Source organism: Dendropsophus ebraccatus, chromosome 8, assembly GCF_027789765.1.
Source record: "Dendropsophus ebraccatus isolate aDenEbr1 chromosome 8, aDenEbr1.pat, whole genome shotgun sequence".
Classification (NCBI taxonomy): domain Eukaryota; kingdom Metazoa; phylum Chordata; class Amphibia; order Anura; family Hylidae; genus Dendropsophus; species Dendropsophus ebraccatus.
In genome coordinates, this window is record NC_091461.1 from 39,597,066 (window position 1) to 39,620,230 (window position 23,165).

The 23,165-nt window shown below is 44.1% G+C and overlaps 1 protein-coding gene across 2 annotated transcripts; it reads right to left on the reverse strand.

Annotated features, from left to right (window-relative positions):
- Positions 1 to 1,065: 1,065 nt before the first annotated feature.
- Positions 1,066 to 23,153, reverse strand: ARL3 (ARF like GTPase 3). Of its 2 annotated transcripts, XR_011364233.1 has the most exons (7): positions 22,997 to 23,153; positions 18,424 to 18,567; positions 16,830 to 16,946; positions 14,774 to 14,824; positions 13,016 to 13,201; positions 10,844 to 10,978; positions 1,066 to 1,250 (listed from the first exon to the last, which is right to left on the reverse strand). XR_011364233.1 is itself a non-coding variant. In XM_069980205.1 (6 exons), exons 1-6 carry the CDS (start codon positions 22,997 to 22,999, stop codon positions 1,203 to 1,205), a joined length of 549 nt encoding a protein of 182 aa, XP_069836306.1. In that variant the 5' UTR covers positions 23,000 to 23,140; the 3' UTR covers positions 1,066 to 1,202. The 2 variants fall into 2 exon arrangements, 1 of the variants encoding a protein (XP_069836306.1); XM_069980205.1 differs by lacking the exon at positions 10,844 to 10,978 and having other exon boundaries at positions 22,997 to 23,140.
- Between the last annotated feature and the right edge of the window lie 12 nt (positions 23,154 to 23,165).

Genomic DNA, 23,165 nt, shown 5'->3' on the forward strand with positions numbered 1-23,165 from the left:
AAAAAGCTGGACAAACCCTTTAAACTGTGAACATTCCTTTTATAGAGAACTTCCCAGATGATCAGTATAGAACTTTGTGGATTGCAGTGATAAGTTTCAGTTTGTTATTTTAGGGCTTAGCTCATGATCATATAGAGTAAAACTGGATAATCTAAAAAAAAATAAAAAAATTGTTCAATTTGAAATTGATTTTGGTTACGAATGTCCAATGTAAATGCAATGTAACGGCCAGATATAAAAACTGCTTGACGTACCACTTATGTCCATGGGGATGATTATATGCAAGTTATTCAAAAGCTTGATGCCCTCATATATACTTATTTACCGATACGCAAGATCACCAGGGGCTGTATATAAATGCTCACCATAATCAAATTGGTTGCCATGACCCACAGCATATTGCACCAGTTTATTAACCAAAGGCCTTTAGTGATTTTTTTCCCACTCTGTTTTTGGATGTGTTACATGATATTAGTAGGGCTGATCATTGGCAGATACTAACTAAAAAAAGTATAAACTCAACACCAAATCTGATACTGTAACTCTCGTGAAGAAACCATATGTCGAGACTAAGTGCTATGGGTCACACAAAGTCTATGCCAAACACAAGTATTGTTTATAAATCAATAGAAAGCGGCTAAACATGAAGAGGAGGGGAGAGAAGGAAATTACGGACCATCCATGAACGTACCTTAGGGTTACAACAGTCGTAGCTACAAAGGTTACTAAAACGTCTCTCTTACGGTAAACATGATGTGAACAGCATTTGTGGCCGAGCTAAGAACATTTCCATCCTGTGCCTTTCACTCCAATGGTGTATAGAGAATAGAGGTCACCTGGGCAATAATACAGAGCAGCTACTATTAAAATGCATTCCTACATCACCCACTGATGCCAATGAATGGTACAATAGGCATTCAACAAAGACCCCTTTCTACAACTACAGCAAATCTCCAGTTACACTTGAGTCTAAAAAGATACACGACTTTCATTGAAGAGATTAAATACATGGCAGGTAGGCTAGAAGAGCGTGGACATGCTTGGTTGGAATGAGCTACTCTTGGCCAGTATATAGTGTTTATTTCGGTTTAATCGGGAACTGGTGCAAAAAGACAAGTTTAGCTGTGACCTCTCAGTCCTTTGCAGGTGAATAGAAAGTTGGTGTTGCAGTCTTGAGTGGATCCATTACTGTTTTCAGTCCTTTACTTCTTCTTTGCATTAACATTTTTGCAGACCCAGTTCATTCCATCCTATAAAAGAAAGGGAAATAGCAATAAACACCCAAGGTCCCAGTAAACCAGTATTAACGTAGATCAGACCTTCTCGATTCCCGACTCCGGATAGCCATAGAAATAACTTTACCTCAACCAATATGTATTCTGGGAATCACTTAGGGTCATATCCTTAAAGAAAAAAAGTCATTCATTGATACATACTTCTTCCAGTACTTATCAGCTGCTGTACGTCTGGCAGGAAGCGCTGTATTCTTTCCAGTCTGACAATGCTCTCCGCTGCCACCTCTGTCCATGACAGGAACTGTCCAGAGCAGTAACAAAACCAAAGAAAATCTTTCCTGTTCTGGACAGTTCCTGTCATGGACAGAGGTGGCAGCAGAGAGCATGGTGTCAGACTGGAAAGAATACACCACTTCCTGCAGCATACAGCAGCTGATAAGTACTGGAAGACTGGACATTTTTAAACAGAAGTAATTTACAGATTTATATAACATGAAACCAGGTAATTTGAAAGGGGAAAAAAAAACAAAACTTTACGACTGGAGTTCCCCTTTAATTCTATATTAAAAGAAATGCTAGAGCTCTTTCAGTGTGAGTGCTTCACATGAAATGTGCCAGCTTTTTAATACCAGACTGGATGCCTTTAGCATCTTCTTACAGGCAAGCCCAGATACAGAGAAGATGTGTGACCACCCCAACACATATGTTGGACACAATAAATCTATTAAAAAGAGACAGTAGGTGGTGCTATACTAACACTATATTTAGAATATGTGGTATGATTTTTTTTTATTCATAATTTAGGGATATCCCTATAAGCAGTATTGCTTGTGGAACTCCTGACTCACAGCAACAACCATATTTACCACGCTGTGTCCACATCTTCCAAAGCTCATAAATATATGTGACATGTAGGAAAGAGAAACAGCTGAAGCCGAGCAAGTGCAGTGAGTACAGTGCGGGGAACACCAAAGTCTACGGCTTCACATAAAACCTTTGGAATATCACACAGGGTTTATAAGGCATAACGGCAAAGCTGGGTGCATTACATTAATAGGTGACGGCCGCAGTCACATCGGATAAAACTTGCCCTTTATTACTTGGCAAAGATTTTTCTAAATCAAAGTAGTGAGATTCTAAGCGTTAATCTATACTGAACAATACTAGCTCAGCCACTATGGAGGCGGATGGATGTAGGAGGTGACAGATGGTGCTTCACTAAAGATGTTGCTGTGTTAATGTTAATGCTGGTTGCTTGTCCCATAAAGTGGATTTATAGGTTGGAACAGGTAACAGGCTTAAAGGGGAAGTAACATGATATTATTATATTGGCGGGTTCTGTGGGGATAAATAGTGGAAGACAATAAGTGGATTGAAATATCACCTATATATAAAGAATACATGTATTCCAATGTATTGAATTAATAGGCTTTCAATGTGATGGTATGGAATATGATTCATCATTCATCTGAGAGTAGGACAGAATTAGTGGTGAGCGGACTTGCCAAACTCTTCGGATTCAGCAATGTTCTTTGGACCCAAACACTCAGCATCTGGAGAAGTTTCCGAACCCAAACAGTTCGGCAAGTCCGCTCAACACTAGACAGGGCACCCAACAGCCGAGACCTTGCTGGCCTTCATGAGAGTACCATACAAAATAGATAACATGCTGATTAAAACTGGTTAACAAAGATTTAACAACCAATAGCCTAGCCTTAGAAAAAGCCACCAATATGAGATTGGTTGGATTGGGATCCTTGCTGATGGGAATTTCTGGAACTTTATGATTGATAATAGGCCATTGCTCGTCAATCAGTTAGAGAACAATAGTCAGCACCCCTGCCGTACAACTGGTTGGCGCCCTGCACTTTCCAGAGAACGGGGCCCGTAAGTGGCCTCCTATTATAACAGGGCCCTAAGTGGCCTATTACAACGGGCCCCTAAGTGGCCTATTACAACGGGGCCCTAAGTGGCCTATTACAACGGGGCCCTAAGTGGCCTATTACAACGGGGCCCTAAGTGGCCTCCTATTACAACGGGGCCCTAAGTGGCCTCCTATTACAATGGGGCCCTAAGTGGCCTCCTATTACAACGGGGCCCTAAGTGACCTCCTATTACAACGGGGCCCTAAGTGACCTCCTATTACAACGGGACCATAAGTGGCCTCCTATTATAATGGGGCCGTAAGTGGCCTCCTATTACAGCACCACGCTGAAGTGCAGTGGGCTCTTTCCAATAACCCATTCTGCACAAATGTTTGTAAAGGCAGACAGTACTGGTAGCGACAGGATTTTATGTATCTGGGGCAATGGGACTGAATAACGTACTGTATCTGGATTCAATAACAGAGCTTGTATCCAATTCTTCTGTCCATATGCTGAATGGATATATAGGTAAACTATGGATGTGGTAACGCAAACACAAAACGATTTCCTAAAATGGGTCACTTATGTGACAGCGCAATTCTAAAAGGAAAATTAACCCTATTAATCTGTAGGAACAGTGGCAGAGAACTCAATGAATTGGTCATTTGTCTCTTCATACTAAATATTCAATGCGTCACGTCAAGTATGCGTTTTTTTTGCTCCCAGATCCACGACGTGAAATTGGATTCCTGAGACGCGGTTAAAGGGTGACATCACATTATCTGCATTCACCATTAACCGGCATTAAAATCAATAAAATATCTATCCTACATGCATCTTCTCATCCACCACCTCGCTGTGGTGAATAACAAAAGTGGAGTGAAATCTGCTAAAGTATCAGATGTGTCTCTGGAATGAAGTCATCCCAAGCCTGTGTAGCCTGATACCTATCTGCCCGTATCAGGAGCCATCACGCCAAACATGAGACATGGCCCTTCATTAATTTTCAATGTGGCTTTATTGGCTGAACCAGAATAGCTGAAGCAGCGCAAAAAACAATGGAGATCAGCTGACACTGACTCCATGAGCCGCCATGGGTCTGCAAACCCCCTCAGCATTTGTGGGCTCATCTACCCATCTATCACATAGATCTATTAGAAAATGCAGGCTGCTCGGATAGCGTGAAATCTATGGAGTGCTGCACATTAGTGTGAGAAGAAGGGAGTGATCAGCAGTCATTCACATGCTGGTATCTATGGGAAGGGGGGGGGGGGCTCAGGGCAGGCACGTCGGCATTATAACAAAGCTCTTACATGAAATATAGCACATTACCAAGGCCAGCTATAGAGATCTGCTAATCTACACCCCTGAACATACACTGGGTTTTCTGGTTCATCATTTCCTGAAATGTAATAACTGCGAGCGAGACAGAGAAGCAAGGTATAGCACTGTGTAGACTGCACTAAGACAAAGTTTCAATATAATCCTTTAATATCAGGCAGATCTCAGATAGGTCTCCAGCACTCGCTAACTGGCAGCCATAGATTGCGGCATGAAACCGGAGTCGGTCCAGGACAATCAGCCATAATACGAGCATAGAAAGCACCCGTATTACACTGGTGTGTCATTAGTCCTAATGATATCCCCCACAGAGATAGGACCAGAATACACTGCAGCATTAGTGCACCGCCAAACAGAACAGCTGCTTCATATAATGAAGATCAGGGATACAGACAGACATCAGGGATGCAATACATAGGGTTTTGTATCCCAGTATTGGAAAATATATAGCTGTATTTAGGGAGGGGCGAATTGACAGTACTAAGGGTCCATTTACACAGAAAGATTATCTGCCAAGGATTTGAAGCCAAAGCCAGAAACAGACTATAAACAGAGATCAGGTCATAAAGGAAAGACTGAGATTTCTTCTCTTTTCAAATCCATTTCTGGCTTTGGCTTCAAATCTTTAGCAGAAAATCTGCTAAAGGAAGCAAGGAAGTCAAGCACTTCGCTAGGCTCAGATGTCGGCTAGTCAGCCAACTGCCTTTGAACTCTGTGCCACGCCTCTCTGGGTGCCTGGAAAAGCTGGATACAGTCCTGGGAAACTGTGAGAAGTTTCCTGGGACTGGAACCAGCTTTTCCAGGCAACTGGAGCAGGGCGGAAAAGAGTTCAAAGGCAGCTGGCTAAAGAGCTGACGTCAGATACTAGCTAAGCACTTTGCTTCCCTAGTACTGTAAATTCACTCATCCCTAGCTATATTCTTACCATTGATATATGTGGTGCGGTGACTGGTATCGTAGCACAGCTCCATTCATGTGAATGTCTTCATTATTTATGATTATTTTCCGCAAACAGCGCCACTCTTGGTCTCAGTTTGTATGTGGAATTGAAGCTTGGTTCCATTGAAGGGAAAGGAGCCAAGTTGTAATACCAGAAACAACCTGAGAACAGGAGCAATGCCATTTTTTGCTAGAAAGTAGACTATTTATGTCTCCAGCTCCTATGCAGAACTGTGTGCCTCTATGGTTATAGGCTACAAATGAGCCTTGCGTCAATTTGCAGTCATGTGATACTCCCCTCCCTTTCCAATGGTCTTTAGTCAGTAATAAAGGCTTATACAAAAGCTTATATCCAAGAGCAGTAGGAGTGCTTATGCTTGTAATACATGTACAGGGTCCTGAACATGTGGCCCTTAAACCAAAATAATTGTGAATCCCTAGAATCCAGTACTGCAAATGTAAGCTATAGGCTAGTGCACAAGCTGATATAGAAATAATATCTTGCAGAGTAGGAGTAGAGGATGGGACTTTTTTTGCTGCTGACTTGACTCATTATAGAAGTTTAGCAGGAGCCCCACAAGCTATAACTTGCTGTTCAGACTTCAAGGGACAGAGCCGACAATGAACCCTGCAGGCTGGAGATGACAGAGAAGGTTGCAATCTAAAGCTCCCTCCGCTGCCACCTAGTGGTGATCACATCTATGTGACTATGCTACAACAGCCAAGCCATAGCAACCAATGTGAAAGAGAGAAAGAAGCCAGAGTGGTGTGGGAGGAACTGGGATTGATGGTGTTAATTTTCTGCGGCTGTCTCCTACTATTCGGGTATGATAGGGAGGAATCAGAAGACTGGCAAAGGCAGGCTTCCCTTAGATAACCTGATAGGAAGCCTAGAGCAGGATGGGGAGGAGGCAGCCCCACTGGCAATGAAGGAAGGATGGATTGTGAGAGGACGTGTAAAAGAGGCAGCTGCGAGAGTGTGGAAGGCAGCCAGCGAGAGAGTCAGCAGCATTCTGAGCAAGGAGATATGAAGGCAAGAATCCCCTCACTATAGCAATGGAGCTGAAATAAGATGCAAGGCGTATACAAAGCCTGCGCTCAGCAGTTACCTAGTAAGGGCCTGCAATGCATTTTCCTTGACACTCGCACCATACAGCTCCTCCCAAGAGGTCATGGAAGCCAGGCTCTTAAAGGGAAAGCTCTCGTTTGGCCGAAACTCATTGTGAAAAACTGTCTTTGTAGAAATGGCTGCAGCAAAGAGCAAAGACCGCCATTGTCAGCAATATGCATAGCCTCTTATGCCCCCAACTACATCAAGGCCAACATTCACCCAATCTGCTATGCCAGGGTTTATAGAAGGCATGCTAAAGCTGTACACATGCAGGTCCATCTATTGTGTTTGGTGCCAATGAACCCACCTAATACATGTAAATGATATACATACAGCAATTTCGTCTAGAAACCAAAGACTGCAAGGTTAGCTGAGGACTGGAGAGCCAAGGCATATGCTGGCAAGTTTTGGTTTCGAGCCATAGGGGTAGTGTTTCTCCTTTGGGAGAGCTCCATAAAGACGTGTTGAAACATATAGGCCATTTATGCTCCGCTGGGAGATCCCTGGGAAGACAGATATGAAGAGCAGCTCTCTGACGCCACCTTATGGAGGCATTTTTTTCAATTGATTTAAAGCCAAACATGCAAAACGTTAAAATGTTTTAACAATGCCATGGGAAGCGACAACTGAGGAACCAACGTACTCAGAATAGTAAGTCTGGTTTAAAAAAAAAAAAATCACTAAAAAATTAAGGGCCAGCAGAAAATGTATGCATTGCAATGTATGCAGCTCTCCTGTGACTTGGATCCATCTGGTAATTTTCAGAAGTTTTCCCCTCAGTTCTACCTGGTCTTAAAGGTGAAATAGCCCATAAAATCAGACATTGGTTGTCATGCTCTGAACTAGATTGCACCAAACCGGTTGGATCTAAATGTAGACCAGTCCGCACGGTTATCACGTGTTGTACAGAATCACCTCCATTATCTAGACACCAGTCACATGACTACAAACTGACGGACTGGGCTGCGTACGAGTTCCCCAGTTGGGCAACGCTCAGCAATGCTGTTTCTTCCGTCTGCCCACTGGGGCCAATAAGACGCCTGTAGTCCTAGCTGGAATGCACAGCACACTGAGGCTTCTATTATGAAGCAGAGGACACTTATGAAAAATGCATACTGCCAGGGAGCTGTAATGCAGTCGGGCTGTATGTATTTTTCATTAGAATCCTTTATCAATATGGTAAACCTATTTGGAGCACAGAGACAGACTGTGTGTGAAAAGGGAAGGGGGAGATGAGAGGTTGAGTGAGAAAGGGAGGGAGCGTGATAGAAAGAGACAGGCAGACAGCTGCGGAGCCAGCGAAAGCAGGCAAGGCAGTCACAGCGACAGGCTCAAAAGAGACAGCCAGCTGTTCGTCAGATTGATATCAACATAAAAAGAGAGTGAGATGCAGGGAAGCTTAAAGGAGCCCTACGTGCAGGGGTCAGACGGGAGAACTACAGAACACACATCTATTGGGTAGACGTATAGTGGACACATTCAGGGGAAGCCCAGGACGGAACAAAGGCAAGAAAAGATTATAATATAAAGGAGGAAGGCAGGCATCTGAGAGGAGCTGGAAATAATGGGAAGCGCTAACGACAGGCAGCGGCGTACGGGTCACTGGAACCCATAGGGGAAAGATAATGGGAAGCCAACAGAGACCTGGATACTTAGGTATAGGGCTTCAGATTTCCACATCCAAAAAAAAATCCAGATTGCTGTAAATCAATGAATAAAATCTCCTTTTGTGACAGTAGAAAAGAAAATGGAATTTTACAGTATTACAAGTTTAATAGGATGTGGGACGTAGATGAAAGATGCCCCACACAAACAGGATATCCAATGTCCTCCCATAACAGGTCAATGCCATGTGCAGGAGATATACATTCTAATACAGTCAGATTTTATGTGCTGGTATAAATCCCATCCGCTGCTTCACCTGCATATGGCGTACGTATACTACCTCCCACACAATTCCCCAGTATTGTTGTGGTTCCCGTTGCTTCAGCTTTTCCTATAGGAACAGAGTGTCCTGAGTGGGCTGAAATGTATACATCTTAGCTTTTGCTCTGGGGGTGAAGACGACACAGCGGGTCTGAAACATGCAAATGCTATGCTGTCTTACATACAATATGCAGAGACGGAGGCTTTAAAGGGCTTTTTCTTGAAGCTAAATGCTGGGTCCTCGACTGACTCTACAGAAAAAAATATTCTCAACTGGAAATAAATTTGCTCATTTATGTAAAACTGATTGCTATGCAAGTATTACACCAATCATCTATACCAGTGTTTCTCGCCTGCAGTCTTTAAGGCCCATCAACGGGTCATGTTTACAGGATTTCCTTAGTATTTCAAAGGTGATATAACTAAAGTCAGTGCATCAGGAATTACCACAGGCATTCTTTTTATGGGATATCTTCTACACGTGACCTGAAATTGAGAAACACTTATCTATAATGCTGTATTCACACATCCCATGTTCTGTCCGTTAAAACACAGACATTCAATGCCCAACCTGGACTGTTCCCCCCCTGGCATGATGTATAAATATCTTGCTGGGGGATAGGAAACGGTTTGAATCTCTGTGGCTTTACATGAAATGACAAGATATTGATACATAATGCTGGGGGGCCGGAAACAGTCCAGATCAGGTATTCAATGTCCATGTTGTCTGTGTGTTATGGACAGAACACGGGATGTGTGAATGCAGCCTAAGATTAAACCAAACTGCCTAATATTATTGTGTAGCTCCCTCTTGGTCAGGACACCATGAGATCTCTGAGTTTGGAGGCCAAGTCAACACCTTGAACTGTCAAGTTCCTTAAGGATACAAACACACACGGCACATACGCTGCGTATTTACTGCTGCGATACGCAGCAGATACGCAGATTAGATCTAAATAACTGAACACAGCATCAAATCTGCTGCCTATCTGCTGCGTATCTGCAGTGTGTGTGTTTGTACCCTAAAGTTATGTCTGAGTTATCCAGCGCTACAAAAACGTGGCCACTTTCCCCCTACTGTTGTCTCCAGTTTGGGTGGGGTTTTGAAACTTCGTTCCATTGAAGTTAATGGAGCTTAATTGCAAACCGCACCTGAACTGGAGACAACAGTAGGGGGAAAAGTGGCCATGTTTTTGTAGCACTGGGTAACCCCTTTAACCCATTCCTGGTCTACAACAACATTTAGGTAGGTGGTACAGGTCACTGCAACATCCACATGAATGCCAGGAGCCCAGGATTCCTAGCAGAAGATTGCCCAGAGCTTTACACTGCCTCCACCAGCTTGCCTTTTCCATCTAGGGCACCTTTGTGCCTTCTACCTGATGCGATTCATCAGACGGGGCTAACTCTGACCAGTATATATCTATAGCAAGCTGTGGTGCAATGTGTATAACTATGTAATGGTCAGCAGTTTGTGCTAGAGTAGCTGTCTAGTGGTACTGGACTAGGTGACTAGGGGCCATATGCATCAATAACATGCCCAAGACCCTGTTCACCAGTTCGACCAAGTTCGTTAGGTACGTACCACTGTACACTAGGAATGCCCCGCAAGAGCTGCCACTTTGGAGATGCTCTGAACCAATCATCTAGTCAATACCCTTGTCAAGGTCCCACAAATCCTCACACTTTTTTCCTGCCTTCACAACATCAACTTGGATAACTAATTGTTCACTTGCAGCCGGATAATCAACCAAGATAATCAATTATATTTAATCCACGTTTAATATCTTCAGATCACTTATTGGTGATCTGGCAAACGACTCTACTGGTCATGATTGCTGTGTGTTTTTCATAGTTGCAGACACCATCTGGAATTGCCCCTTTAAGCAGTGACAAGTCCAGGTGCAGCCCATAATTATCAATGAAAAGCAAGTGCTCTGGGCTGCACCTGGTCTTACCACCGCTAAGTCCTAGTCCTAGTACTGCCTGCAGTTGTCATTAAAGGGGTTATCCAGCGCTACAAGAACATGGCCACTTTTCCCCCTCTCTTGTCTACAGACTGGGTGGGGTCTGAAACTCAGTTCCATTGAAGTAAATGGAGCTTAATTGCAAACCACACCTGACCTGGAGACAAGAGCGGGGCAAAAGTGGCCATGTTTTTGTAGCGCTGGATAACCCCTTTATTGGAGGACTCCATCCAACTTCTTCAGCCACCGGTAATCAAATGCTCAAGGTTTGCTCTTCTCTAGTCACTATCCTAGGCACCAGCCTCAGATGTTAGAGCAGCACATAAAAGGTGCCTTATTCTATTAGGCCTCTATAAGAACAGTGTGTGCAGTAGGTCATATGGCAGCACATACTATAGAGCCACTGAGCTGCTGTTAGTAGGTGTAATTCACCCCTAGAATTAATCCTTATGATGATACCTTTGCAAATCCTTTCCAGAATTACCAGTGGAGCATGAACGTCCTATAAATCTCCGAATATGGTGCTCTACTCAAGGAGAAACATTTTTCCTTGCCAATAAGCCTCTTTTTATCCAGCTAGCACCCTGCCCTGTACTGAAAAAAAGCAACAATCCTTAAACAGTGGTCTACCTTTGGAATACTAAATCCCCAGTCAGGTTCTAAGGCTTCGTAAAAGAGTTTAATACAAGGACTCTACAGGTACTTTATGACAAACTGTAAAAAGGCTGAACATATAGGAGGTTAAATTGAGGGGAAAGCTGCAGCAAAAGTATGGTGCTCACTATGGCAGACCTGGCGTGGCCATGGATGGTTATTTATTTGAATGTCGAGCATATAATACTAAATTCTCACTGCAGTGGTTACTGCTGCAATAAATAAAGATGACTCAACCCCTTAAATGCATCTTCTGTTTTGGCAAGAGCTTTGGGTCCGATATTTCATTCTGTAACTACCTACACAAGCTTCCTGAGCACCAAAACCCTTCTGAGTTTTGAACACTGGGGGGATCAAATTTATTAATGGCAACTTTATGTCTGTGATAAAAAAGGACATGTATAATGGCTACACTCAGGATCCAGGTGCTGAGACCCCCTACGACTGATAAAATAAAGAGGCACAAGTGCTCAACTGAGCTCTGTGCTTCCCAACCCTCCACCAATCAAAATATCAGACACCAAGTGCTTAAAGGGAACCCTCACACTGAAAATGCAGTCCAGTCTACATGAGGCATGTTATAGAACAGGAGGATCTGAAGATTGATTTATAGTTTAGTGAAAAAAGTTCCAGGATAAATTCTAATTTATGTAAATCTCTGCCTATTGTTGGCTTAGTAGTCATGTGGGTGGTCTCTGATTTTGGCCTTTATTAACTTCAGTGGGCCTTGGGAATAAAACAGAGTGATATAGGCGACAGATCACATCACTTTTAATTTTCAAAACAGTCCACACATTTTCCATGTTCTAGGCCAGAGAATTGCAATACCCATCATGCCTGAAAAGTCAAAGCTAAAGCTATGGCTGCCCAGGCATGATGTAGCTTTGCAACAGCTGAAGGTTTGACACCCCTGTTCCAGGTAGAGTTGTTTGAACCAGAGCGTGCGGCATTTGATTACCAGTGGCTACTTAATGGATACAGCCCTAGGGAGCCCTGGAAAACATAGATACAGCCAACTCTAGTTCTGGGTTCAGATAAAAAAAAAATACAGATTCAGAGCTAAACCCCTTCATATCAAAAAAGTGATGTGGCTTTGGCGCCCATACGGCAAGTTCTTATGATATCTTAAAAGTTAAACATCTGCCAGGACCATGTTGTAAAACTGGACAAGCTGAGCAGACTGATGTATAGTTTTTTTTTTACAACTTGTAGTATATTGAATCAAGTCCTTGCTCTTACTATGCTTAGGAATCAAGTGAGTGACAGCCATCCCTGTATGCCTGCTTATACAGGGAGACTACTAATCGTTGAGTTAGACAGCCCACTGGAGTCCTAAACAAAGAAAAAAAAAAAAAAAAAAATGGGACTACAAGTCAACAAGTTTTGTGGAGAAAATAATCCCTTTAACTCATAACTGAACTGTCTCCTCCTTTTATACCTAAAAATCGAATGGGCAGTCTCATTCAATGTCTGGCAACCTTCCAGACCTGTTGGACCGCCCACTAGACTCCTAGACAAAGAAAGACAAGAGATCTGAATTAAGTTACAGGTAACTAATCTACATCAATCTGCTCAGATCCTCCTGCTTTATTACATGACGCCAGTAGGCCGGATAGTATTTGCCGACAGGTTCCCTTCAAGTCTCAGCTAAACCCTGTGTAAGATTTCAACAACTGACACTGACTACGGATAAGATCTACCAAGTACTGAGAAACATTTGTCTCCCACATTCTGATGTGTCTGCCCTGGAAATTCCAGACTAAAATGGATCAAAACTATTTTCGACATGTGTTCTAAAAAATCAAATGTGGAATTAAAGGAATGCCATAGCAAGAAAATAATAAACGGAAAAAAAACTTTGCTTTTCTGCATGTTTTACATATTATTTACTAAGCAAGTAATGTTATTCTGGTTGAGCTCTGGCTTATTACGGCCACCTGCATAAGATTCCTTCTAGGAGATAACTGTGCCGCTCACCTGTACTCCCTCTCCTGTGAGCGCTGAACACGACTGAATCTGCCAGACTCTGTCCCGAATTGTGTGCAAATTTAGGCCTTCAGCTATTTCAGAGGCCGGGGCAGCTGTCAGCAAATCCTGTTTATTAGCAAAGATCAGCACAGGAACGCCGCTCAGTTTTTCCTCGTCCAAAAGTTCAGCCAATTCCTTAAATAAAATAAAAAAGGTAAGAGATATGATACAGGTCATTCACTATTTTGTGTCGATGTATCCAGTCTAACAAATCTAGAGAGCATCATCAATGAGCCCCCAATGTACACAACAGTCTCTGTTATTGATCTGCATGGTCCTAGAATTGTGTTAGATCAGATGATCTAGTGGAGAAAAAAGGATCAGGATGATGATGAAATTTAACAGGTCAAATCCTTTACTTTAACCAGGAGACAATGTTTGCCAGGGTTTCTAGCAGCTGTGTGTAAGTAACAGATTTGACTTATGATTAAAAGGCCTTCTCTATGATAGAGAGACTGTCCATCTGTGTGATTAGGACAAATGGATGCAATGTACCATGCTAAGAACCCCTTCATAGTAGCTGCTCTTGCTTTTAGAGAGCAGAGGGTCTGTGTCACACACAGCAGATCATTTTTTATTGCTCATGTCACCTAAACGGAATTTTAATACCACACGTGAGGCAAGGGGAGGGAGAGATTGTCATCCAGCCCAGCCGCTACATTAATAAGCAATGGGGCAGGTGGGCTGGATGATGCTGTGGGGCAGGGCAGTGCTCCTAACAGTGCTTCCGGTTGTAGATTATGTCAAGTAACAGTGTGGGGGACCAGCGCCGAGGAGTAAGGTAAGACACATACCTTCTTCCTCCCCAGTGTCCTGGGCGTTATAGGGGGCTGTCAAGAGGTTAGATTCATCTAACCTGCTGATAGTTCCCCTTTAATTCTCTGCTATATCCAGCACTTTCTTTACTTGTGACATGGAGAGAAGGGAGCTACTGCACATCCCACCTATGGCTGATACTAATGCCGCTCGGCTAATTTAAAAAACCAACGGCAGGATGTTGGTATATAATTTGATCAAACCATACTGCCCCGTGTACCACGTGCAGGTCTCCTGGTTCACACCGGTCCCTACGCTAACTCCACAGTGTCAGTCAGCGACTGCCAACCCCGCAACGCGTGCACATGCAGGGAAGGGAGGACATGGAATGGCCCTGCAACCCCAATGTCACAGGACCAAAATGAATATGGTATTACACTTACCACCACTGCTGCAGATGCAGTACCTCCATGTTTTTCCCATTCTGTCTGCAGCAGTAATGGCGAGTGTAATACCAAATTCATACTTGTGTTGTTTGGGGGCAGCCTTCCCCGCCGATGGTGCCAGCTGGGTTTTGGGGGGGCATTTTAGGTTTGCTCCTGTGACATTGGGGTTGCAGGGCCATTCCATGGCCTCCCTTCCCTGCATGTGCACGCTTTGCGGGGTTGGCAGTCGCTGACCGTCACAGTGTGGAGTTAGCGTAGGGACCCATGTGAAGCAGAAGACCGGCACGTGGTACATGGGGCAATATGGTTTGATCAAATTATATACCAACATCCTGGCGTTGGTTTCTAAAATTAGCCTAGCGGCATCAGTATCAGCCATAGGTGTGATGTACAGTAGCTCCCTTCTCTCCATGTCGCACTTTTACTTGGCTTGAAGTTATTGTGTAAACCATAATGCAAACATTACATGCATATGCCAAATGGAAAGAGGAAAGACAATACCAACCTGACCTGTTTCTTCAAAGCGTTTTCTATCTGCACTGTCAATGACGTATATCTAAGTGAAAACAAATGAAATATACCTTCATCATTGTATAAAAGTATGCGAAGCATGGCTAAATACAACTGTTCACAAGGCATACTGGTATAGAAAAAGAAACACAATGCCTAGAGAAATCTTTCTGTTTGAACATGCAATAGAGAAGGCCGCAGAGAAATTATACCCAAAGCAGCAGTCTAAGGGCCCTATTACACAAAGCAATAATCTGCCGAATCACACTGACTTGGCAGATTATTGGTCCGTGATAATCATCATCGGCTGATTGTGTGTTTAGGCCCTGATCTAAAATCGGCCGCACATTGCAGACAACTGTGTACAGAAAATACACCCTGGTATCTTCCTGGCTTCTGCCCAGTCCCGCAGCCTCCACGATAACTTCAGAGCCGATTTCTGAAGTGACAGGGCTTTCAGCCAATCACTGGCCACAGCAAGTGGTTGGCTGAGCAGCCTGTCACTTCAGAGGCTAGCTTTGCAGTTCTTCTGGCAGTGTCTGTGGGACCGGACAGAGGCTAGGAAGTTACCGGGGAGCATGGTGAGGTGTGTATGAACTTAATATTTTACACTAAAAGCAAAGGCTGCACGGACATCGCTAACACTATAATATATATATATATATATATATATATATATATATATATATATATATATATATATATATTACACACACACATATATATATATAAAGCCCATGCTACACGTCAGTTGAGCCATGTAATAGGCTCAGTAAACGAGTGACAATCTAGCAGATCAGCGCTCGTTTACATTATTGATCGGCTGTATAATACGGCCCTAACACTAGTCATACCTGCAAGCTGAACTACAGGTTGTAATCCCCAGGCAATGAGTGGGAAGAACAACTGTACCTTCCAAAGCACAAATACATCAGTACAAAGTCAAAATAGAGTTCTGATGTATCTGTGTCTCAAAAGTGTCATTTTCTAAGCTTCCATGTAAAAACTCATAAGTACATGAATTGAGCTGAACACCAGCTGACTACACTCAGGCCACTGAAGTAAATGAGGTCCATGGCCTTCTGCGCCGATAGACATCAGCACCCCATTTAGACAGGCTGCCTAATGACAGCCAAGAAACTAACTGGTGAGACCCCACTGGGCAAGACCTGAATGAGTCTTTTCCTTGCGCGCATTGGATAAATGGCCAACCATGTGCGGATGCGATAACATCAATGAGATATATATGAAGGACCACTTAACCAACAATGCAGACCCCCTACCAACCAATATATTAGACTGACAGCTGATCCTTGATATCTTTAATAATGGTAAACTACAAAAAACAATGACAAGTAGTCTCTAACATTAAAGCATAACTGTCATATTTTTTTTTTATTGCAGAAATCAATAGTATAAGCGATTTTAAGAAACTCTGTAATAGGTTTTATCAGCCAAAAAAGCCTCCTTCTGTACTCAAGAAGCAATTTCCCAGCCTCCCCCCTGACTTCTTACGTGTGCATTAACAGGCAAACACGTCTTCATTACAGAGAAGCCAGTGAAGACGGGCTCTGCTCTCCCATTCTATCCTTATGGAGGGGGGAGGGGCTGGGGTAGATGAGGGAGCAGGAAGAGGTGACATGAAGGTCAGCTGTTTGTAGACTCTCTGGGCACCTAAACCGCAGGATTCTGGGGTCAGAAAGGTCAGTGCTTATCTATAAACTTACTGAGAGAAGATTGCAGGGTGTTGTGCTTTGCAGGACTGCTCCGTGCTCAGTCACTCCTAACAGCCCCTCCCCTCTCCATAGCCACATAATGGAGACAGAAATCCTGCTTCTTCTGAAGGGAGGGGGGGGGGAGGCTGGGAGATTGCTTTTTCAGTCCAGAAGGAAACTCTTTTGGTTTATAAAACCTATTACAGAGTTTCTTAAAATAGCTTGAACTGTTGTTATTTAATGTTTTAAAAAAAAAATTACCCTGAAATGACAGTTACGCTTTTAGATCACTTTGCTTAACTGTATAATATGCCACTAACAAACTAGGACACTTACAAGTACATCGGTATTCTCAAAATAATTCCTCCAGTACGGCCTGATTTTTCTCTGTCCGCCTATGTCCCATACGTTGAGTTTGAAGCCCTGGGACTGTACGCTCTTTATATTAAAGCCCTAAAGAGAAACAGCAAAATAAATCATTATACTTTACCGCATTTCATCTGGAGCTGAACTGTATTACAAGACACAAGTGATGGACAAGAGGCAGCATCTCAGGAGGAAAGATGGTTCTCTTCTCATCCTGAGCAATCATTAGCTTACTTTTAGTTGTAATGTATTTGCACATATGAAGATATAAAATGTTAAAGCAAAATACATGTGCTTGTCCATTTCAGCCAGTTGATATAAAAAAAAAAAATAATTAAAAAGTCAGTCCTTGGTAGCAGATTATAGCTTAGCATTGGAAGAATGGCCGGCACTCCACAGGACAGTGGTGCACATGGTGGATGAATCCAGCAGCAGGTAGATAGAAGAGCCCGGAAGTCACCAAATGAATTTTGCTAGTTTATTCAAGTGCAGCATGCATGAGTATTACAGTCAGGATGCGTTTCGGCCAAAAGCTTCATCAGCTTGTGACAAGCTGATGAAGGCCACGCTTGGCCGAAATGTGTCCTGACTGTAATACTTATGCACTTGAATAAATAAGCAAGATTTATTTGGTGAGTGCCGGGTTCTTCTATCTACCAACTTTTATTAGCTAACTGTAGATGGAAAGCAGCCAGATATTTAGGTGTCATCATACCTAAGAGAGACACCTGGGTAGTCTGGAAAGCTTGCCGAGGCAGCACAACACTGCAGTCAGTGAGCAGGTCCTGTTCTGACATCTTGTCATGGAGAACAGTAAGGAGAATAGACAAGCAGCATGGAACAGAAGAAGCTGCAGGGCATCGGGGTAAGTTTTTTTTCTTAGTTACATTAAAAATCTGAATTATAATTCATCTATTATCTATTCTTTCTGTCAAAATTAAAGAACCAGATGGACCTGTAAGTCATTTTATTCTTGCACTTTGGCATTTGAAGACATTAAAGTCACCCTCCAATTTACATTAAAAACATATAATTACCATGCCTACACCTTGGTGCTGTGGTTCGCCCATTTTCCAGGCCTCTCTCCATGTATGTAAAATAGCTGCCATATTCTGAAAACAACCACAGCCTGGTTCACTAAGCTAATATACTACTCCATGACCTTGGAAGGACCAGCAATGATGTCAGTGCTAAACTAGGTGCAGGAACAGAAGGAAGGGGAGAGGGGGGCTACCAGAGAGAAATACCATTAATCAAAGAATATATCAATTTACCTAAATAAGAAGGAACTCTGAGATCGCTATGATGCTTCTGGCTCGGGTCACTAGACCCATAGATGGGCCAGAACTTGGCTGTAACATGAATGTAAAAATGTGAAACCATTCTGATGGCCAAGGAAGACTCAATTCACTAATAGACCTCAATGTCTAATACTGGAATGCTTCCTCTAGAAAAAGCACAAATTCCACCATTGGACTGTCATTTACACAACTAGCTGTGGACATGCAAGTCTCGGATATGTATTGTCCTGAGTTGGCTCACCATAACGGCACGGGCCACTCACCTGTGTTGGAGTGATGTGACTGATGTCCTCCGACGCCAACTGCTTTAACAATGTGGTTTTTCCTGCATTATCGAGACCCAGGAGCAGGATTCGGACCTCCTGATCTGGAGCGCTTTTCAATTTACGCAAAATAGACAGCAGACCCTAAAGAGACAAACAGAAGCAGAATTTAGACCTGTTCTAAGGAGCAATACTTTACCAAAATGAAGGTAACTGAACAATGGAGGGGACACCCAGAACAACCACCTGCAGCACATGCGGAGATATGCGGCCAATAGCAGATTTATTTTGTATATGTATTTGCTTGTTTGTTGGCTGATTGGTAAATCTATTACACTGGGCAATATCTGTCAGATTTGACAGATAATCATTAAAATTAGTATCAGAAAGTTATACTCATTTTTAACATCACTTCTATTGAAATCAACGAGTGACAGAAGATTATACAGATTTGTAAATTACTTTGATTTAAAAACTTATTATTATCTGCTGAATGCCCTGCAGGAAGTGGCAATCTATCCAGTCAGATATAATGCTCTCTGCTGTACCTCTGTCTATGACAAGAACTGTGTAAAAGCAGTATTGGGTTTCCTCATGGGGATTTGCTCTGGACAGTTCCCTGTGTCAGACTGAATAGAATACCACTTTCTGCAGGACATACAGCAGCTGATAAGTACTGGAATAATAGAGATTCTTTTTTTTTTTTAGACAAGTAATTTACAAATCTGTATAATTATCTGATACTAGTTGATTTAAAAACATTACCCCCACCTGAGCCCCCCTTTAAGTGTGCTATTCCTAACCCATAGACTCTTGTCGATTTTAAAGATTAACAATGAAACAAACGACCATGTTCCGCAAATGGCCCCTTTCTGTTCTTAATCTGATTTCATTGACTTATTTGTTATATTTGAAGATCAATGAATATATAATACAAAAAACAGGTATTAAATTCCTTTTTTCCCCCATAAAATGTAAAGTACGTAGTTACATTTTTTATACATAAAACAGCTATTTTCTCTATATCAAACCAAAAGTATAAAACTGTTCATCACTGTAATGGTATAAACGACAAACAAAAGCTGCAACATAGAGTCACATTGCTGGGCCTGGCATACACACAATCACTTGGCAATATTTCATCTGACAATTCAACTATTGAAAGGCTGATACAATCTCCGGCTACAATGACTGAGCAGATAGCAGCTAATGCAGCTCTTCACTAAGTATATGCACAAAAAATATATAAAAGAGTAAAAATAAATAGTAACTTTCATAGTGTTAATGTTAATCTGCCTCTCTCTCTCTCTCTATTATATATCTCTATCACAAGGTTGTTGTACTGGGGTTCTCATTGCCCCAGTATACACGTTGGGGGTTGTGGGCAGTTTCCTAGAGCTGACTTGGCTGTAATACACAATAGCTTTGTTTTCTATCTGATCTAGAAATCCGATTCACGTGACCAGGAAAGGTATTAAGTACTTTGAGATGGTTTAGCAGATACGTAGCTGCTCTGTGCCACGGCCATATGTCGCTGCAGTAAGTGACATTAGGGACGATCCTGTTTGGAGCCATTACCATGATCTTATTAATAGAGCCCTATTAGTCACTCCACCATAACCAGGGTAACATCCTACTGGGCACGATTCCTCACAATCACTTTGTATTGCTGTACATGTTCAATTATTTCACGGATCCCAACTACGGTGGTCGCTCCTGTGACTTTCTGGGTGTCAGGGCTCGGTAATGTCTGACTTTCTGGGTGTCAGGGCTCGGTAAGGTCTGACTTTCTGGGTGTCAGGGCTCGGTAAGGTCTGACTTTCTGGGTGTCAGGGCTCGGTAAGGTCTGACTTTCTGGGTGTCAGGGCTCGGTAAGGTCTGACTTTCTGGGTGTCAGGGCTCGGTAAGGTCTGACTTTCTGGGTGTCAGGGCTCGGTAAGGTCTGACTTTCTGGGTGTCAGGGCTCGGTAAGGTCTGACTTTCTGGGTGTCAGGGCTCGGCAAGGTCTGACTTTCTGGGTGTCAGGGCTCGGCAAGGTCTGACTTTCTGGGTGTCAGGGCTCGGCAAGGTCTGACTTTCTGGGTGTCAGGGCTCGGCAAGGTCTGACTTTCTGGGTGTCAGGGCTCGGTAAGGTCTGACTTTCTGGGTGTCAGGGCTCGGTAAGGTCTGACTTTCTGGGTGTCAGGGCTCGGTAAGGTCTGACTTTCTGGGTGTCAGGGCTCGGTAAGGTCTGACTTTCTGGGTGTCAGGGCTCGGTAAGGTCTGACTTTCTGGGTGTCAGGGCTCGGTAACGTCTGACTTTCTGGGTGTCAGGGCTCGGTAACGTCTGACTTTCTGGGTGTCAGGGCTCGGTAACGTCTGACTTTCTGGGTGTCAGGGCTCGGTAACGTCTGACTTTCTGGGTGTCAGGGCTCGGTAACGTCTGACTTTCTGGGTGTCAGGGCTCGGTAACGTCTGACTTTCTGGGTGTCAGGGCTCGGTAACGTCTGACTTTCTGGGTGTCAGGGCTCGGTAACGTCTGACTTTCTGGGTGTCAGGGCTCGGTAACGTCTGACTTTCTGGGTGTCAGGGCTCGGTAACGTCTGACTTTCTGGGTGTCAGGGCTCGGTAACGTCTGACTTTCTGGGTGTCAGGGCTCGGTAACGTCTGACTTTCTGGGTGTCAGGGCTCGGTAACGTCTGACTTTCTGGGTGTCAGGGCTCGGTAACGTCTGACTTTCTGGGTGTCAGGGCTCGGTAACGTCTGACTTTCTGGGTGTCAGGGCTCGGTAACGTCTGACTTTCTGGGTGTCAGGGCTCGGTAACGTCTGACTTTCTGGGTGTCAGGGCTCGGTTACGTCTGACTTTCTGGGTGTCAGGGCTCAGTAAGGTCTGACTTTCTGGGTGTCAGGGCTCGGTAAGGTCTGACTTTCTGGGTGTCAGGGCTCGGTAAGGTATGACTTTCTGGGTGTCAGGGCTCAGTACTGGACGGTGGATTTCTTGTAGTTCTTAGAAGGCTGGGGAGGGGGAGGTGACTGCACGGGGGATTGTATAGTCTATAGGGTGTCAGGTCTTAAGAACTGTGTTTTGTTGTGTTACCTGGGCAACCAAGAACATCCTAGGTAGTAAGGATCACTCCTTTCAGGTAACACATGCTGTACATATGAAATCTATAAGAGAAACAGATTGCTGAACTCAGGGAGAACAGCCAAATGACAACACTGCCGGCTGCTAATGAAAGCGCTCAATGCAGTGAAGTCCTAGGTGCATTGCCCCCTGGGAAACATGAGTATGCAAAAGAGGAGTCCGTGGAGCCTCATTGAAGAGTCTTAAAACACAGGACTAGCCAGATATCCCTCCGGGAAGGACCCAGCCAAGTGGCAGCTCCTGTTAGGAAACCACCAAATCCACCATATTAAGTGGCCCTATAAGTCAGTGTAATGACAAGGGATAAACCAAGGCTAGGTAACCATCCACAGACAGCTGTTTCGGGGTGTTGCCCACTCATCAGTGTGGAGCAGGATTCCTGTGTTTTGAGACTCCTCAATGAGGCTCCACGGACTCCTCTTTTGCATACTCATGTTTCCCAGGGGGCAATGCACCTAGGACTTCACTGCATTGAGCGCTTTCATTAGCAGCCGGCAGTGTTGTCATTTGGCTGTTCTCCCTGAGTTCAGCAATCTGTTTCTCTTATAGAATCCTGCTCCACACCGATGAGGGGCAACACCCCGAAACAGCTGTCTGTGGATGGTTACCTAGCCTTGGTTTATCCCTTGTCATTACACTGACTTATAGGGCCACTTAATATGGTGGATTTGGTGGTTTCCTAACAGGAGCTGCCACTTGGCTGGGTCCTTCCCGGAGGGATATCTGGCTAGTCCTGTGTTTTGAGACTCTTCAATGAGGCTCCACGGACTCCTCTTTTGCATACACATATGAAATCTATAGGACATCTATAGGAGACAGCACAGACTGACACAAGGGTTACACTCAAGAGTTCTATAAAAAGAGCCCAAGATGTGGTGCAGCAGCTGCGGCTCCTACAGAGAGCTGTGAGTGACCAAATTACATGCACTGCCCTCAGTTCAATAAACTTTATTGTAAGATGGTAACCCCCATATCTGCACCAGAAACCTTCACTGTCCCCCAAATGAATGGAGCTGCCAGCGCCCCAATAATTCTCTATGGGTTCTTACGTAGCACTAAGGGCCGCAGGTTCCCCATGCCTGCTCTAGTTGTTGCTATACTACAACTCCCAGCATGCCCTGGCTGTAGATGAGTGCTGTACACAGAGGACCCCCTCCCCATGGATGAATGGAGCCGGCTAGTAGCGCACACTACCGGGGTGATCCCCAGCACAGCGCTACATAGTGTAATCCCTATAGATCTCCTTAGTGTGAGTCACCCAGGATGAGCAGCCCACGGCGTCCCCCCTTCCCTCCTCAGCATCATGGCGTCCCAGCAACGGAAGAGCCCTGTCCTCTGACACCTTCCATCCATTCCCCCCATCATCCCCCTACCTTCCCCACACCGACATCTCCTCCCCCGTCACCCCGATATACCGTTACCGATAACCCCCGCTCCGCATCACTCACCATCCTCTCCGCGACTCTCCAGGTTACCAGGGGCAACTACGTCACCCAAGCCGCTGGTAACGCGTAACGTCGTTGGGCGTGGCCACGCTGCGTACCACTGGTTGCCGAAACACACGTTCTTGCTCCGCCCACAGACCTGACCGTATGTGACATTGGACCAGTTACGCGC

What these genes read in the sequence shown, in the direction of transcription:
- ARL3 (XM_069980205.1), bottom strand. An exon ending in GTCACATCACTCCAACACAG is followed by an intron (nt 16,947 to 18,423) that starts GTGAGTGGCCCG and finishes GTTTCTCTTTAG; the next exon opens with GGCTTTAATATAAAGAGCGT. An exon ending in TCACAGGAGAGGGAGTACAG is followed by an intron (nt 1,251 to 13,015) that starts GTGAGCGGCACA and finishes TTTCTTTTATAG; the next exon opens with GATGGAATGAACTGGGTCTG.